Source organism: Phymastichus coffea, unplaced genomic scaffold, assembly GCF_024137745.1.
Source record: "Phymastichus coffea isolate CEN01 unplaced genomic scaffold, Cenicafe_Pcof_1.1 PCOF00014, whole genome shotgun sequence".
Lineage (NCBI taxonomy): Eukaryota > Metazoa > Arthropoda > Insecta > Hymenoptera > Eulophidae > Phymastichus > Phymastichus coffea.
Genome location: NW_026706825.1, coordinates 7,170,893 through 7,186,881, shown reverse-complemented (window position 1 = coordinate 7,186,881; position 15,989 = coordinate 7,170,893). Strand labels below are relative to the sequence as shown.

The window sequence follows — 15,989 nt, the reverse complement described above, 5'->3', positions numbered from 1 at the left end:
ATTCTTATTGCTTCAACTATACTACTTATTTTATTATAAACACTCAAATCTGAAAAATTATTGGTCAGCATTTCATTACAGACCATGATCATTTTTTCAAAAACAATGTTTTCCAATTTTTTCACTTACATAAGATACGGTCGACAAATATTATCGACATAAAAATCATTTTAGACAATTATTTTGAAAATATGAACAACTGATTCTTTCTAAATAATTATTTAAAAAATTGTTATGTCAGAGAAGGATCATCGGATAATCGGGAAAATAACTGTTTACTCGGTTAAAAAAAAGCACTTTACACTGTATTCAAACACTTCATGTAATTTTTGTTACAATATTTCAATACATTACAAATATTTGCCGGTAGAAAAAGTTGTCTATACTTTAAAACATACCAATTGTTCAGAAATAGTAGATACGAAAATTTATTAAATAGAATATAAATAACCTAGGTATGATTTGACATTACTTTTCAAGTGTAATTATATAATTTTTTTAGAAAGGAGTAGATGAGATCTATAAAAATATACTCGAACCACAACTAACATTGTAAATGAACATAACGATTCCAATTTTTTTATACTTATTTTTAGATATTTGTTTTTATCTGAATTCTCAGTTTTACAGTAACATAAGGGTATTTTTTGTAGTAAAAAGTTTTTACCGCACCATGAAATAAAATTTATCAAAATACGCTTATTTCAAGAGAACATGGATGCTTTTTGTTTTCCAAAAACTGGCTATTGTGGTGAACGTTTATTTCCTGCGAAAAAAAAAGATTGTTTTTAGAAATATAATTTTTTTCATCATTGCACTAGTTCCAATATCCAAATTAGTAAAAACAGAGCATCAGATAGATGTAAAAATGATTTTATAATAAAACAGTTGATGGGCACCTGTTAAATGAGACACTAATTCGAATACCTCATTCGAACTTCAGCACACACACACACACACGCACGCGCGCGCACACACACACACACACACACGCGCGCGCGCGCGCGCACACACACACATATATATATATATGTACATTAATGCTAATGTACACACGTATGCGATTTGTACAGTTGATAGGCAGCGCCGCTTTTTCGGAATTTTAAGGTCGCAATTCTGCGTTGAAAATATTAATCTAACAAAATTATTCGCACAAAGCGATTAATCGTTTAATGATATTTATCGAAGTAAAATTGTTGTTTGAATTGCATTTTTTAGTAAATATTTGTTCTTTCGAACTCCTTATCGCTATTCATAACACTAAAGTCTGGATTATAAATGAAGAAAATACATTGTTTTTCTATTGACATAAGTATCATACATAAATTTTCATATTTGGATATTGGTTAATTACTATTCAATTGAAATATTCTGTATAATCTACTTTTTAAGAAACGACTGCAGAAAGTGCTTTGAAAATGGTTAAATGATATATCATAACGTAAAAACTATATCACTAGTGTTTTACAGCACCTAGGGTTGATTGTTTAGATACACGTCTGAAAAACTAGTTAAAAGGCAACCATTTTTCTTCAATTATAATATTTTAGCGAAAGAGAATGGGATGATAACTCGACAGCATTGAATACCACACTACTATTTATATTATTTCAACAGAAGTTGAATTGAATTTAATATATAACGCAGTAACGAAAGAGAATATACTTATTTGCTATGAGATTCAACGCCACTCAAGAATCTTTAAATGTATTAAAAGAGAACTGAGATAAAAAAACAATTTTAGTCTGTCGAACTCCTCATTCGCAATTTAAAAACGTATCACATTGTCTCGAAAGAATTATATCAAACAATTAGTTTCATTATTGGGCCTAAAATAAAGTATTTTGCTTAATTATGCATACTTTTTTCTATAATATTTTCAGATTCACCAGATTAGTTATTAAGCCGCAATTTAAAGATATCGTCTTACCTAATATTTCTATATATTACATGTATGAATTGATATATTAAAAAATTGTTTACTCATTAATCCGATTATTTTAAAATTATTTTTTTTGTGATGTGCATATAGTTAAAGACTATAAAGAAGTAAACTTACTTAGACTTTTTAGGGCTTCTGTGTCTGTCAGAACTATCGTCACGCGAACGCTTCTTACTATTGGAAGAATGAGTAGATGATTTACTTTTATCCTTGCTGCTATTGTGTCTATCATGCTTGCTGTGCTTGTCACCTTTTTTTGGACTGAAATAATGAATCAAAAGGTTTAGTACAATTTCCAAAATATCACAAATGATAGTTTTCACCTGTGTTTGGATGATTTAGAATGAGATGACACTTTCTTGTGTGATCCCTCGTTCTTTGATCTACCCGATCTTTAATTATTAATAAAATGTCAATAACAAGATCAAGTGTCACAGATAAATTATTAGGGTTACTACACCATTTTATATAAGATCCTTACATTATTCTGATAGTTGGCGTAAACTTTACCAAGTTATATATGTTTTGTAATATGAGTTTAAATTTATAGAATGAAATAAAAAAACCTTTGATTTCACTTTGAGTAAATTTTGTTACCTAAATTTATACTAAATAATTTTAGTGAATATTTGTTTTTCTAATTTTTTAGGACATTGGATATTCTTTAAACATTGACAAAATTACTCGAATTTTTATAAATATTTGTTCATTCATCACACTGTTTGAAGCAGCTCTAACACAAATGCTAATTAAATTCAACTGTTCCACCATCACCCATTTATTTAATTTTTTTTTATTTAGTTATAAAAAGATATTCACCTGTGTTTATCTGACGATCTCCTGTCTTTACTACTAGATGAATTTTTATTTTTAGAGTGTGATGCACTTTTGTGAGAGTTATGCCTAAGTATTTAGATAAAATATTTTGTAAACGACGATTTTGTTTCTAATTATTCAATGAAATTGTACGATTCTATCAATGATTACATACCTATCTTTCGAAGAAGAATGTTTACTTCCTTTCTTGCCCTTATAATCTGAAGATTCATTGTATTCCCCTCTTTCTTTATCTTCCTCAGCTGCTTCTCTTTCAAGGTCTGACCAGTCTTTTCCAGATTCTTCAGAGCTTCCTAATTCTTCCTCTATAAAATGTTATGAATATATAATTTTATTCGTGTTTCAGTAAATTTTAGTTACTTATAATTTTTTGGATTAATACCTTCACTATCAGAATCTTCTGACGCTTCAGAATAATCAGAATCATCATCAGATTCTTCTTCATCACCAGAATCTGATGGCTAAGATGATATGATTGAATGATTTCATTAGTCAGTTTTTAAATTTCAATCAAATTTTTATTTAAATTACCTCATAGGCATCATCCTCTTCTTCTTCTTCATCTTCAACTTCTTCATTTTCATCACCACTCTCAGGATCTAAAAAGGTCCATCCACCACTTTCGAAAAATCCTTCTGGGTCATCCGTAATCGTTTTCATAATTTTGGTCCAATTCAGAGATTGAACTCCCTCAGAATATCTTATGTCACAAGAGCTAAACAACACACATCGTATAAAGTAACGTGGAACAATCTGTAATATTCCAAATAAAATTTGAATATTTTATTACTTAAGCCATTCTTTGACGTGATCCAGCATGTTCATAGGAATAGCGTTAACCATTGCAACTTTGCGTTGATAATCTTTGAAGACGAAAATCATATCAAAGTTCTTTAAATGGAATTGTACTCTTTCAAAGTGAACTAACTCAACGTCTTCAAGAGTAATGACAAATGGGGGCTGAAATGTACAAAGTAATGTGAGATATTTTAAAACACGTTTGTGTCGTTGCAACGAAAAATCGCCGATAAATACGTACCCACTCTGTAAGATTTACTAAACACCCACTTGTGGGTTGGAGAAGAACTGTACTCCTGAAAGGTGCACCTGGAAATCCAAGTTCTCTGAACGGTGTGTCAAATTCGATCTCTTGTTTGGTCATGGCATCAACTTTTTCGCAAAAACTTTTAAATGCCGTTTTTAATTTATGTCTTAACTCTCTTTCAGACTGTTCAGCAGCTAAATCATCACGATCATGCATATGTTGGTGTTTTCCTAAATCTGTTGTAATTTCACCGACTTCGGTATAGAACTGTACGTCTACATGTTTTTTCTTTCCAAACATGATAGCATGCTAAAATATCATAATACCATTCTACAGTCGACAATCCAAAATAAATAACTATAATTTTATTACCTTCAAATGAAAATGTAGAAGAATGATCATCTCTCCATCACATGGTTGGAAGAAAGCATTTTTTATATTGTTATATAAAATATCAACTTTATCACCCCTGACAGAAGTATAACGAAAACCATTTGTATGGGCTTCTAATTGGCCAGTCATTCTTTTACTAACAATATTTGGCCTAATATATAAATCTTTAAGCCTGGGGTTTCCCTTATTTTGAGATAGAATTAAAGTATCCTGTTTGACAAGATCTTCTTTTTCACGTTCTTCAGCTTCTCTATTTTTAAATTTCTTCTGAACTTCCTTGATCAATCTAAAAGCCGTGTTCAAATTTGACGATGGGGCAGAGATTTCACCAGGCTCTTTAGTATTTGTGCTGCGATAAGTTCTATAAAAGTAACATTGAATAAATTAGCAGAGGCATATTTATTTATAAATATTTAAAAATTTAACGATCACACAAACACTTCTTTAACAAATGTAGCATCTGGCTGTGGATAAACGCCTCCTTCATTTCGGCCCATTGTTGCGCCAGGATGGAAAAAGTTTATCCTGAGATAAGTATAGTCGCCTTCAACAGACTGAGAAATATTTTTAATAGTAGAGATGTGATAAGGTACAGGTATCCCAAATATCGGCATAATCACAGTTTCATACTTTTTATCTGGAATGCAAGAAGTTTCTTTCTATAGGGAATTGAAACGTTTATTTTGGAAATACCGAAAAGAAACATACCAACAAATAACTTAAGATCTTTGACTTCTGAATCGTGAGGCATACTACTAAGACTTTTGTAAGATACCGTTGATTTTCGTATTTTTTCTTGCTCTTTCCCGTTGGATTGCTGAGCTAGTCGAGCCTTTGCGATTTCATTCAATTGCTGAGCCAATTCTTTTTGATGCTGCTTTCTCTTTTCTTCTGAGCTATGCTCAGTTCTCAATTTAGATTCAATAACAGCTGTTCTTTTTCCTCTTCCGAGTATTTCGGGTTTTGGTTCGTTTTCTTTTCCGCTGTCTTCTTCTTCTTCATCTTCGTCGTCTTTCAGGAAAATTCCTATATTTTTTATTTTTTTCTTAACAGGAGTTAAAATCGTTGCAGGCTGATCCTGAAATTGAAATCATTGTATTTAGTGATTATTCACACATAAGTAACATAATAATTGAATAAATATTATTGTGAATAACATAAGTTGAAAACGTGATTATACCTCATTGACAATGACAGTATCACCAATGAATAATGCATAACTTTTTGATTCCTTATCTTTTGCATCAGGATTTGTCAGATTGGATAATCCAACATTGACATTGAATACCATTCCTTTTTTAGCAACAGCATTAGTTTTTGGACCAATCAGCAATGAGCTTTCTCTGAACTCAATTCCCATAGCAAAGCCAAAATTTTTAGTTAAATGATCCAATAAACTAGAATTTTCATCTTTTACAAATTTTATTACAGCCTCATATACACTACTCAATTTCACTCCAGCAGTCAACTTTTTTAAAATTTCTTCTTCAATTTGCGTGAGAAAATTGTATTTTTCCTAAAATTCAAAGATATACTTTAAATTAGAATAAGTTAAAAAATTTGTATTTTCAATTTTAATAATAAACTTATTTACCTCAAGTTGCTTTGTTGGATTAACTAGCAGTGTCCTTACAATGTTTGAACAGTATCCTTTGTATCGAGCTCCTAAGGAGCAAATAATAACACCAAAATGCAAGACATTGTTATCACTAACAGCACTGAATTTTAAAGAATAATTTCCACCGCTTTGAATAATTGCAGGATAACACATGTCTACTTGAGAAGTATCAACTCCACTGACATATTTTTTATCTTGTACAGCAGAATCGACACCATCGGCTAGCTTTGAATGTTTTATTTTCTGTAAAAATAAAAAATTACTCATATTAGTTATTTCTTAAGTATTTCACAATATTATTAGTAACTAATGGAAATTAATGCTTTTACCTTATCACTATCAATCACCTCCAAAATTTGGTCCCTAAGATATTTATTATAAACATCAACGGACACTAAACAGGCTTTTTTAACAGTTAAAATTTCTGATTCTTCTTTTGGGGCCATTACATAGGCTACTGCAGCACTCACATCCACCTATATAGAAATAAAATGATTTCATTGATAAAGAGAACTAAAATAATCTATTTTAAGTAATTTGCTAAATACAGTTTCAAAATTTTCTTTTTTTAAGACAGCTTTCCATGCTTCCACGAAAGTAGATTTGTAATTATCCTTGGGAAAGACACCTATTGCTTTACCATTTTTACTATTTTTTATAATGTTAATGAGCTTTGCAAAGTTGGCTTTATCTTCATCAGCCTATAACACAAAAAACAAGAAATTTTATCTATTATTTCACAGATACAAATAAATTAAAGATAATATTAATAAGGTATGAACTTACTCTGTCTCTAATATACAATTTTACAGGAGGAACATTTGTTTCTTCAGGTTTTGCCTCTTCTAATTTCCGTAAGAACTCTATTTTCTTTTTACTAGCTAAAAAACTTATGGAATCTTTGGACAAAATCATGATAGTATCCGGTAGTTCATAACTAATCAGCCAAGTCTACAATGAAAAAGTAAATAATAAAGCTATATTAGTTTCAAAAAATAATTATAAAATTAAAGGATAAATCTACCTTTGTCTAGTAGTTAAAGTGACTTTTCTTTATATATCACATGTTATGTTGAAAAAATATGAGCAACACTCATTTGAACAATATTTCAATCTTTAACTAATAAAAGGAATAAATAATAAAGTGACCCGTATAAATTATAGGTTTGGTTTAATATTGTAGTGTCTTTTTGTATTACAGCAAAAGCTATTCAATATATTCTATCCAATAGACCTTGGGTTAAGACATATAGTCTTGTAATATCTTGAAAAATGGAGTACTTTCTTATACTATCATTATTTTTTAAATAATTTATTTATTACATAAAAATCTTTTGGATATAAGTTCAAAAATCCCAATATGTTTAAAAGTTGAATTTAAATTATAAATTATTTAAAAGTATGAATCACTTTTTCAAGATATTAGTTGAAAAGTCTTCATTTCAATCCAAGGCATATAGAACAGAATTGCTTGAGATGCCTTTGCTACTACTACAATACAGAAGGAATGCAACTCAGCAAGTTTGAATAATGCCTATAAGCTAAATAGCGTGGCACCTTAATAATTACGCACAATTTCTTAGAATAACAATTGGAATATAAGGTGAGTTTAAAAAGCATAGGAAGAACAGATACCTGGAGTGCAGTCGCTTTACTGTAAACGACATCTTCGTCGGCGCCGACGACGGAGACGAGGCAGTCCATTTTACTAAGACTGTCATCCGAACAAGCTTCTCCATCCTGGACATAGAATAAAATATCAAATGAACGCGGTTAAAGAGGGTTGCTTTGTATTAGGTTAGGATAGGAGCAGCTTGGCGCGGATAGCGTACTCCGGGATTATTTCGACATTTTACCTTCCAAGCACTGTAGAGACGCTTCATACGTCGGAAAAAGATATCCTTGTCGATTGACGAGGCAGCCATGGCTGATTAGCAGCTCGTGGCCAGCTTCGTTTAGAAAAACTAAAATCTACTTGGATCTCTGTCGGAATATATATGGCGGGAGTTGCTTAACTAAAGTAATGGCGTGTGAATACACACAACAAGTTACGGTACAACACTACCGGAGTATCTGTAAGTGGCACCAGGCTATCTACTCACGAGCTCACATGGCGCGCTGCTGTCGTCTCTCGAGTTTCGATTGTTTTGTAACGTACTGACATATACGTCGCGTATTTTATGTATTGCCATATGTCATCGCGAGGTAAAATACTCTATATAAGATTTTTATATTCAGTACGCGCTTGATTTAATTTAAACAATACAACAAATTGAAAGTAGAATGCATTTGTATAGCTAAGTAAAAGTAATCTACAGATAATATATTTGTACCGTTAAATCATACATGTCACTTGGGAAAAGGGAAAATTTCGACAAGTCTCAACAATAAAGATGAATTACTATGTATGTACATCTGTACCTCAAAGACTGTAGATATATTGTGAACATTGAATTCAGTTATCTACAGTTTGCGCCACTGATTTCATCCTATGTTAAAGCATAGGTACTTTCCCCTTACCCCCCCCCCCCCCCGGTGACTGTCCCGAACCTCCTGAATGCGGACGGATACGGACGCGAATCGCAACTCTAGTAACATCACTAAAAATATCTAGTTCGATTATTTAGTACCAACACTACAGGTAGTGAGCAAAAGTAACTGTTGTTTAAAACTGTAGCGCCGAACGTACCACATTTAATGAACGCTTATCTAACTTTTACATTATTGCAGTCTATAAGATGGCAAATGATAGAGAATTGATAGACTTTCAACTACAATTAGTGGAATTAGGCCTTAATTTTATGGAAGTACTTGAATATATGAGAAGAAGAAGAAAAAATATATAAATGATATGTATTAATCATCCCAAAAGCTTTTATTACATTAGCATACTCATCAATAAGCAATATTCATGAGAATTTGAAAAGTAAATTGTAGACCTGACATTTGAACACTAAATATGGTACGTTCGGCGCTACAGTTTTAAGCAACAGTTACTTTTGCTCACTACCGGTAGTGTTGGTATTAAATAATCGAACTAGATATTTTTAGTGATGTTACTAGAGTTGCGATTCGCGTTCATATCCGTCCGCATTCATACGTAGCTATAGGACCGGGGTTTAATGACCGTGGGTGCCTGAAAAACAGACTTGTGAAGTTGACGCCCAGAAAATTTTTTTAAAAATATTTTTGAGCTTTCACGCGCTAAAATGTTTTCTCCCTATTTTCGGATTAAGTCTCCGCTTGAAATTTTATTTCCGGATTTTCCGTTTTTAAGAGAATTGCGAAAAAAAATCGGGCGTTCGGACACCGCACAATATGCATTGAACATTTATCTCCTGTTTAAAAAGAAATAATATCGATAGCGGATGATAACTCCTTATTCCCGGATTACGAAACAATTTTTCTTTTGTCGATTTTCTATCGAAAATTGAGGAAAATGTAAAGATTAGTAATATGCGGCAGTTAGTCGATAAAACAGGTCAAACATTTGCTAATCACCAGATATCCCTATATGAATTGTACAGTGCGTACAGTGCTAAAATTGTTTTTCACTATAACTCATGAACAAAAATCGATAAACCGATAAAACAGATCTAGATTCATTATTTTTGCTTAATATTGGATAAAATTACATAAAAATAGATGCTGCCTTACTTGTAAAGATACTGCATTCTGGATAATGATTTAGATGTATACAAAACTACTACAGCCACACTGCTAGACGACACAGATAGCACTGTACGCACTGTAGAACTCATAGGGATATCTGGTGATTAGCAAATGTTTGACCTGTTTTATCGACTAACTGCCGTATATTACTGATCTTTACATTTTCCTCAATTTTGGATAGAAAATCGACAAAAGGAAAATTGTTTTGTAATTCGGAAATAAGGATCTATCATCCGCTATTGATATTATTTCTTTTTAAACAGGAGAAAAATATTCAATGCATATTGCGCGCTGTCCGAACGCCCGATTTTTTTTCGCAATTCTCTTAAAAACGGAAAATTCGAAAATAAAATTTCAAGCGGAGACTTAATCCGGAAATAGGGAGAAAACGTTTTAGCTCATGAAAACTCAAAAATATTTTTAAAAAAATTTTTTGGGCGTCAGCTTCACAAATCTCGTTATGATACGTTTGTTCCGGGAGTAAGTGTGTTCGTTTGGGGTATGTGAGGAATAGTAGTAACTTTCTGTTGTTGGCACTATCAAAATTTTTAGCGATTTGTACGCGTTTGTATGCCCTCGTACGCGCGCGTATGCGCATATGTAGCGAGGGCCTGAGGCCCCGGTCCCATAGGTACGTATGAAGGAGGTTCAGGAGTGTCATGAAAATGCACAGATTTTCATGAAATTGAAAACTATGGTAGAGTATGACGCAACATTGATGTCTGATTTTTTTCAAAATTTTTGACCGCGTAGTTTTGGAGAAATTAATGCGTATAGTTAGCATTGTTTTAAATAGACTTCTCGTGTAAATGAGTAAATTGACTTCATCTTATGGGAATAACTTGATGAAAAAAGCACAGATTTTAAATTTGTAAAAACGGTTTGAAAGAGAATTAATCGATGATTGTTTTTATGTGTTTAAACTCATGGCTTACCGTGATTCCGATTAAATAATAGTAATTTTAGTATAAAAATTTTCTAGCTTAATCCAAGCTCACGGTGCTAACTAATGAAGTGCGGCAACATCGCAAACACTATATAGATATATTTACTGTAGCCGGTATTGCAGAGCAGATACGATTATATTTATTATGAATTGAAATTGAATTAATTTTCAAATGATTTAGACGAAACTTATTCAACATTATGATTTTTTTTATTAATTTTAGTTGAATTGAAAATACATTAATGCACTGCCCTTGAAATTTTTTCTGCAATCATGCAGCACCTTCTTTCCTGTGTAAAGCTCGGAGTCACAATAGTGGCATTTACGATTCCTCGTGCAATAGTCTAGAACCTTTCCAGTTTTCAAGCCTATTAGAGCACAGTAACCATTCAGACTATCATACGTGTGACCATTTCCTCTCTGACCCCAGCCCATGTCAAATGATGCAAAAACTCTGACAATGCTGCTACCATTATTATCAACATTAACAATCAAGTACCCTTCTTGCAATTCTTCTGGTCTAACAAAAAAATGAAAGTAAAATAATAAATAAAAATTTTTTATCTTTTGTATCTCAATTTTTTTTGTGGAAATTTATTCCAATTCATCAATGAATGTTCATATGAATGTTTACATGTTTGTTTGAATTTAAATTTTATAATATACTATTAATTCTTAAAATTATTGTCTTATTGTATATAACGTAAACAGATCTCATAACTTGATTGATTTGCATGCAATGCACTAAGAAAAATAAAAAAATCAAAAGCTATTATCTTAACAAAATATAAAATTGATTATAAATAAAAAATCACTGTAAATAATAAATCAATTAGATGTATAAATTATCATTTCATTTAATAAGCCGTAGAAGAAATCAATAGTAAATAATTGATTGGTTTGGTTGTAACTGATAGTTATTCAAAAATAAAAATCACTACGATTACTTTAAATTCACTTATAAAATTGACTCTCAATGAAGTTTCGTTGTGCAATTGGTAGAGCGTAAAATGTTTATAATTAGCTTACAACAACTTCTTTAATTCTTCTATGCTTTCAACAGTAAGTAACCGTTCCATGGCAGTTGCCTCTGTGAAACTTTCTTTTGCCACAGCTTCTACAATAGGTCCAATAATTCTTTCATGAGTTTTAAAAGTATGTGAATCAACTGTTGGCAAATCCAATACATTGAAAAACTTGGTAATATGAGTCTCACCGACGCCACTATGAATGGCAGCTGTAAATACACATTACAAATCAATCTCACATATACACTACACACTTTGTTGTTACATTGTTGATGCATGTCATAAAAATTAATACATACTTAATGCAAGTTTGGTATTGATGGCGAATACACTTTTCCCAGTGACTGGATTTGTGTATTCATTTCCAGTTTTCAGCGTATTCACAAGCAAGCAGTAATGATATCTAATACTAAAAATTGAAGCTGCACCTTTTATAGTCTCTTGCTCAATATATTGTAAATCCAGCCTTGTATTACACATAGTGCAATTCATATTTTTAGACATAAATGCCAAGTCGACTATACGATTTCCTTGCAAGTTGCATTTCACCTCTGTAGGATCTATCTCTCGCATTTTTGTACAGCCTTTTCTCCTATTTCCGCATTCAGTACGTTATAGCATTCGCTTGTACTGTTTTTTGTTTGCAAACTTGCCTTTCCATCGATACTCGCATAGATTCGCAGTTTTCGTCAGACATTATAAATAATAGGTGTTTCGATACAATCAGTGGTGGGAAAATGACACGATTTTGAGGTTTTCGACATGTACATGTCAGAAGCTGTAAACAACGTCAAAAACCATGTCAGATTGTCAAAAATGTCAAAAACTTCCAAAGACTATTGCGCATGCGCAGCAGTGTTACACCAACGTACTTTGCAATTGAAATTCTAATTTGAATATTTTTAATTCGACCTTTGATCCTTTGACGCTAAGAAAGCCCGGTGTTATTTATTTATCTCCAACAGTAAACTAACAACCTAAATGTAACAATTATCACAGTTTTTGTAAAATTAATTTTCACAATAAACACTAAACAGTAATAATAGTACTAGTACCAGGTAATTTATCATTCTTCATTTGAAAATTTCGGTTATTCACCTCAAATCTTATACCAAAGTGAAGAAGCGAATCATATTTCAGAAAAATCATATATTATTAACTGTTCAGGAATTAGTGATTTTTCCTAGTTTTCTTGTTTGGATTATTTATTAAAATGGCAGGTATATATACGATATTTTTCAATAATAATGTAGATGATCTAAAATAGTCTTTATTAAAATGTTTTAAATTCAAATTTATAATGATAATAATTTTTTTTTAGCTAATATTGATCGTAATGAATTGGACAGATTGTTTAGGCTATTTTTTTTGGATGCAACATACCTTTCGTAATAGTCGAATCACCATTGTTTAGAAATTTCATTCAATCCTTAAATCCAAATTACATTATTCCAAGTAAGAAGACTCTCTCCAACAGTAATCTTAATAATCGATTCAACGAGTTACAGCAATCAATAGCCAATATGGGTGTAAATAATGTAGTTTTGTTAATAGACGGATGGAAAAATAAGGCGGCCAATAAACAAAATGTTGTTGCCATGTTTCGTTTAGACAACATGCAGAGAAGAAAGTACATTTTTTTGAATACCTGGAATTTCAGTACTCATCGTGAAACTGGGGAAGCTTTGCGTCAAGTGGTTGACGAATGTATTGGGATGGCAAGAGAAAAATATAATATTAATATATACGTTGTTATCAGTGACAGTGTAGCTGTGATGATTCTCATGGGTCAACTTGGGATTTGGCATGTAACGTGTAATAGCCATAACGGCAATTCGTTAGCAAAAAGTGTCGTGGATAATGGATTTGCAGGAAGAGGGCATGCTTTGCTAACAGATTTTAAAAGACCTGACTTAGACCGGTACCGCACCAGCAGTACCGGCACACCGCGTCGGCGCGCCATCGCCGTGGGATGGCCGAAAAGATGTCAAAACGTGTTGTCAAAAACTCAGAAAGTTCGAGAGGTAATATACATAGTAAATTACGTGTCAAAAACTATGTATTTTACCTACGATAATTTACCTACCCACCACTGGATACAATCACAATATAAACAACTGGAGGTTAGGATAGGTACACGCAGCTGCTCCAACCGCCTCGTATCGTGTCACTCGCCTGCTCTGTGCACGCATACGCAGTGCAGACAACTTAAGAAAAATAAATTTCGAAGTATGCTATGTTGCCAGATCGTTACCTCCAATTCGTACTTTCATAATTCAAATAAAAACATAAAAATTAACGACTAATTCATATTAGGAGTAGATACTTGTGATGAATGTTCAATTCTCATCATTTTTACCAGTTCATACTCATCTAAGTACAATAATACAGAACATTGAATTCAGTTATCTACAGTTTGCGCCACTGATTTCATCCTATGTTAAAGCATAGGTACTTTCCCCTTACCCCCCCCCCCCCCGGTGACTGTCCCGAACCTCCTGAATGCGGACGGATACGGACGCGAATCGCAACTCTAGTAACATCACTAAAAATATCTAGTTCGATTATTTAGTACCAACACTACAGGTAGTGAGCAAAAGTAACTGTTGTTTAAAACTGTAGCGCCGAACGAACCACATTTAATGAACGCTTATCTAACCTTTACATTATTGCAGTCTATAAGATGGCAAATGATAGAGAATTGATAGACTTTCAACTACAATTAGTGGAATTAGGCCTTAATTTTATGGAAGTACTTGAATATATGAGAAGAAGAAAAAATATATAAATGATATGTATTAATCATCCCAAAAGCTTTTATTACATTAGCATACTCATCAATAAGCAATATTCATGAGAATTTGAAAAGTAAATTGTAGACCTGACATTTGAACATTAAATGTGGTACGTTCGGAGCTACAGTTTTAAACAACAGTTACTTTTGCTCACTACCGGTAGTGTTGGTACTGAATAATCGAACTAGATATTTTTAGTGATGTTACTAGAGTTGCGATTCGCGTCCGTATCCGTCCGCATTCATACGTAGCTATGGGACCGGGGTCTGAAGCGACAGCTGCGGTACCGGTAATACAGCACCCAAAATGACCGTAGCATCATGACCGCATATACGACAGCAGTGCTATAACGATAAAAACCATAAAGATATTGCAGATAGAGTAGGCATACGTGTAAGTGAAAGCGTCCACTGAATCAAAAGAGAAAGAGAATCAAATTGGTAGTTCTATCTTTCTCTTGCACAATTTACTGCACATGCGTGACTTTACCGTATATATTGTATGCAATGGCAAAAGTAGACAAAGACCGCAATACTAAATTCATCTTTCCTCTCTTTCCATTGGTCGAACGTTTCCGCTTACCAGCACCAGCTAGCACCCCTTAGGGAGTGTTCATACGGTATCCCTCTTCTTTCACGACCCCGGGGCCGTCCCCGTCCGAGTTTTTGTGTGCGCACGTCATCTCTATAATTTTGAGTTTATAGATTAAGATGCGTATCTCACACTTACCACCTCGTAATTATAGAGATGGCGTGGGCATATAATAAAATCTCGGACGGCCCCGGGGTTAGGTTAGGAAGGAAGAGGGATTTCGTGTGGACACTCCCTTAAGCATGCCTACTCTATCTGTAATATCTTTATACGTACACGTCGCGTCGACATACGAGAGTTGGCGACGTTAGCGATTATTAACTGTCGTCTCGAAATCAATGTATTTATCTATATTTATGTCGCATGTTCAAGTATGGTTTTGTAAGAAACCATTTCAAGTTTATGTATCAAGTAATTGATTATCTCCTCGATCCTGTTTCTGTTAGATATTTGATCATTTGCAAACCATTGTAATAGATGGATGCTGAAGCTGGAAGAGTGGATAATCAGAAAGGAAAATTTACTAAATGCATACAAACAACTTTGACAATTTCATTAACCTCAATTCATTCAGTATTAAAACTCAATTAACCGATAAAGGTGTCCTCTCTCCCCTAGATGCTTCATGAGAAGTCCGAAATATCACGGGTTGTAAGTTACTAAGCTCACGGTCAGATTTGTCAGGCCGAACTAACTTTAGCACTTGGTATTTTGAAATCATTACAGCCGAACGAAAAAAATAAGAACTGGAGATGCACAAATTTCCGTTGCTCATTGCCTCGAGTTTTTCCCACATATATTATAAACTCTTATTATGGTACATTTATTGATATAGAGATTAATTGTTTATTTCAAGAATAGGCTTCCTTCTAGACAAATTCAATAAAAATTCTTTGGAAGCCATTATAATTAAATTTTTCCTTATAAGATTTAATAAGGGACAGTCATATATTGCGTATAATCATGGATGATTATTAGTCAAGTTATAGTTTATGGATGTTGTCTTGATGAACGAGTAATACTCGTAGTAGTTGCCGTACATTCAACGATTGCCTGCATCAATCGAAAAATTCTCTGATATACCGTAATTTCAGACTAAGAAAACTGCTGGACAAATTTTCG

At 32.8% G+C, this 15,989-nt stretch overlaps 2 protein-coding genes across 5 annotated transcripts; both read right to left on the bottom strand.

Moving 5' to 3' along the window:
- Positions 1–298: 298 nt before the first annotated feature.
- LOC131673601 (FACT complex subunit spt16) lies at positions 299–7,893 on the bottom strand. 4 transcript variants are annotated; one of them, XM_058951713.1, is made up of 19 exons: positions 7,692–7,893; positions 7,471–7,575; positions 6,622–6,786; positions 6,384–6,536; positions 6,165–6,311; positions 5,812–6,078; positions 5,398–5,733; positions 4,926–5,295; positions 4,656–4,854; positions 4,197–4,578; positions 3,819–4,133; positions 3,570–3,739; positions 3,311–3,494; positions 3,162–3,240; positions 2,934–3,084; positions 2,762–2,845; positions 2,266–2,334; positions 2,060–2,203; positions 299–766 (listed from the first exon to the last, which is right to left on the bottom strand). In XM_058951713.1, the coding sequence occupies exons 1-19, from the start codon at positions 7,758–7,760 to the stop codon at positions 760–762; spliced, it is 3,396 nt and encodes a 1,131-aa protein (XP_058807696.1). In that variant the 5' UTR covers positions 7,761–7,893; the 3' UTR covers positions 299–759. The 4 variants fall into 4 exon arrangements, with proteins under 4 accessions (XP_058807696.1, XP_058807704.1, XP_058807712.1 ...); XM_058951721.1 differs by lacking the exon at positions 2,266–2,334; XM_058951729.1 differs by lacking the exon at positions 2,762–2,845.
- A 2,779-nt stretch (positions 7,894–10,672) lies between these two features.
- Positions 10,673–12,164, bottom strand: LOC131674917 (uncharacterized). Its single transcript, XM_058953736.1, has 3 exons — positions 11,781–12,164; positions 11,483–11,690; positions 10,673–10,973 (listed from the first exon to the last, which is right to left on the bottom strand). Exons 1-3 carry the CDS (start codon positions 12,052–12,054, stop codon positions 10,673–10,675), a joined length of 783 nt encoding a protein of 260 aa, XP_058809719.1. The 5' UTR covers positions 12,055–12,164.
- Between the last annotated feature and the right edge of the window lie 3,825 nt (positions 12,165–15,989).

Bases quoted from the DNA above. Each gene is read 5' to 3' on its own strand.
- LOC131674917 (XM_058953736.1), bottom strand. From the start codon at position 12,054: ATGCGAGAGATAGATCCTACAGAGGTGAAATGCAACTTGCAAGGAAAT. The intron at 11,691-11,780 runs GTATGTATTAAT...GTGTATTTACAG, and splicing joins CAATACCAAACTTGCATTAA to CTGCCATTCATAGTGGCGTC. The intron at 10,974-11,482 runs GTAAGCTAATTA...TTTTTTTGTTAG, and splicing joins GAAGAATTAAAGAAGTTGTT to ACCAGAAGAATTGCAAGAAG.
- LOC131673601 (XM_058951713.1), bottom strand. From the start codon at position 7,760: ATGGCTGCCTCGTCAATCGACAAGGATATCTTTTTCCGACGTATGAAG. The intron at 7,576-7,691 runs GTAAAATGTCGA...TTCTATGTCCAG, and splicing joins GTCTCTACAGTGCTTGGAAG to GATGGAGAAGCTTGTTCGGA. The intron at 4,579-4,655 runs GTTTGTGTGATC...TTACTTTTATAG, and splicing joins GCTACATTTGTTAAAGAAGT to AACTTATCGCAGCACAAATA.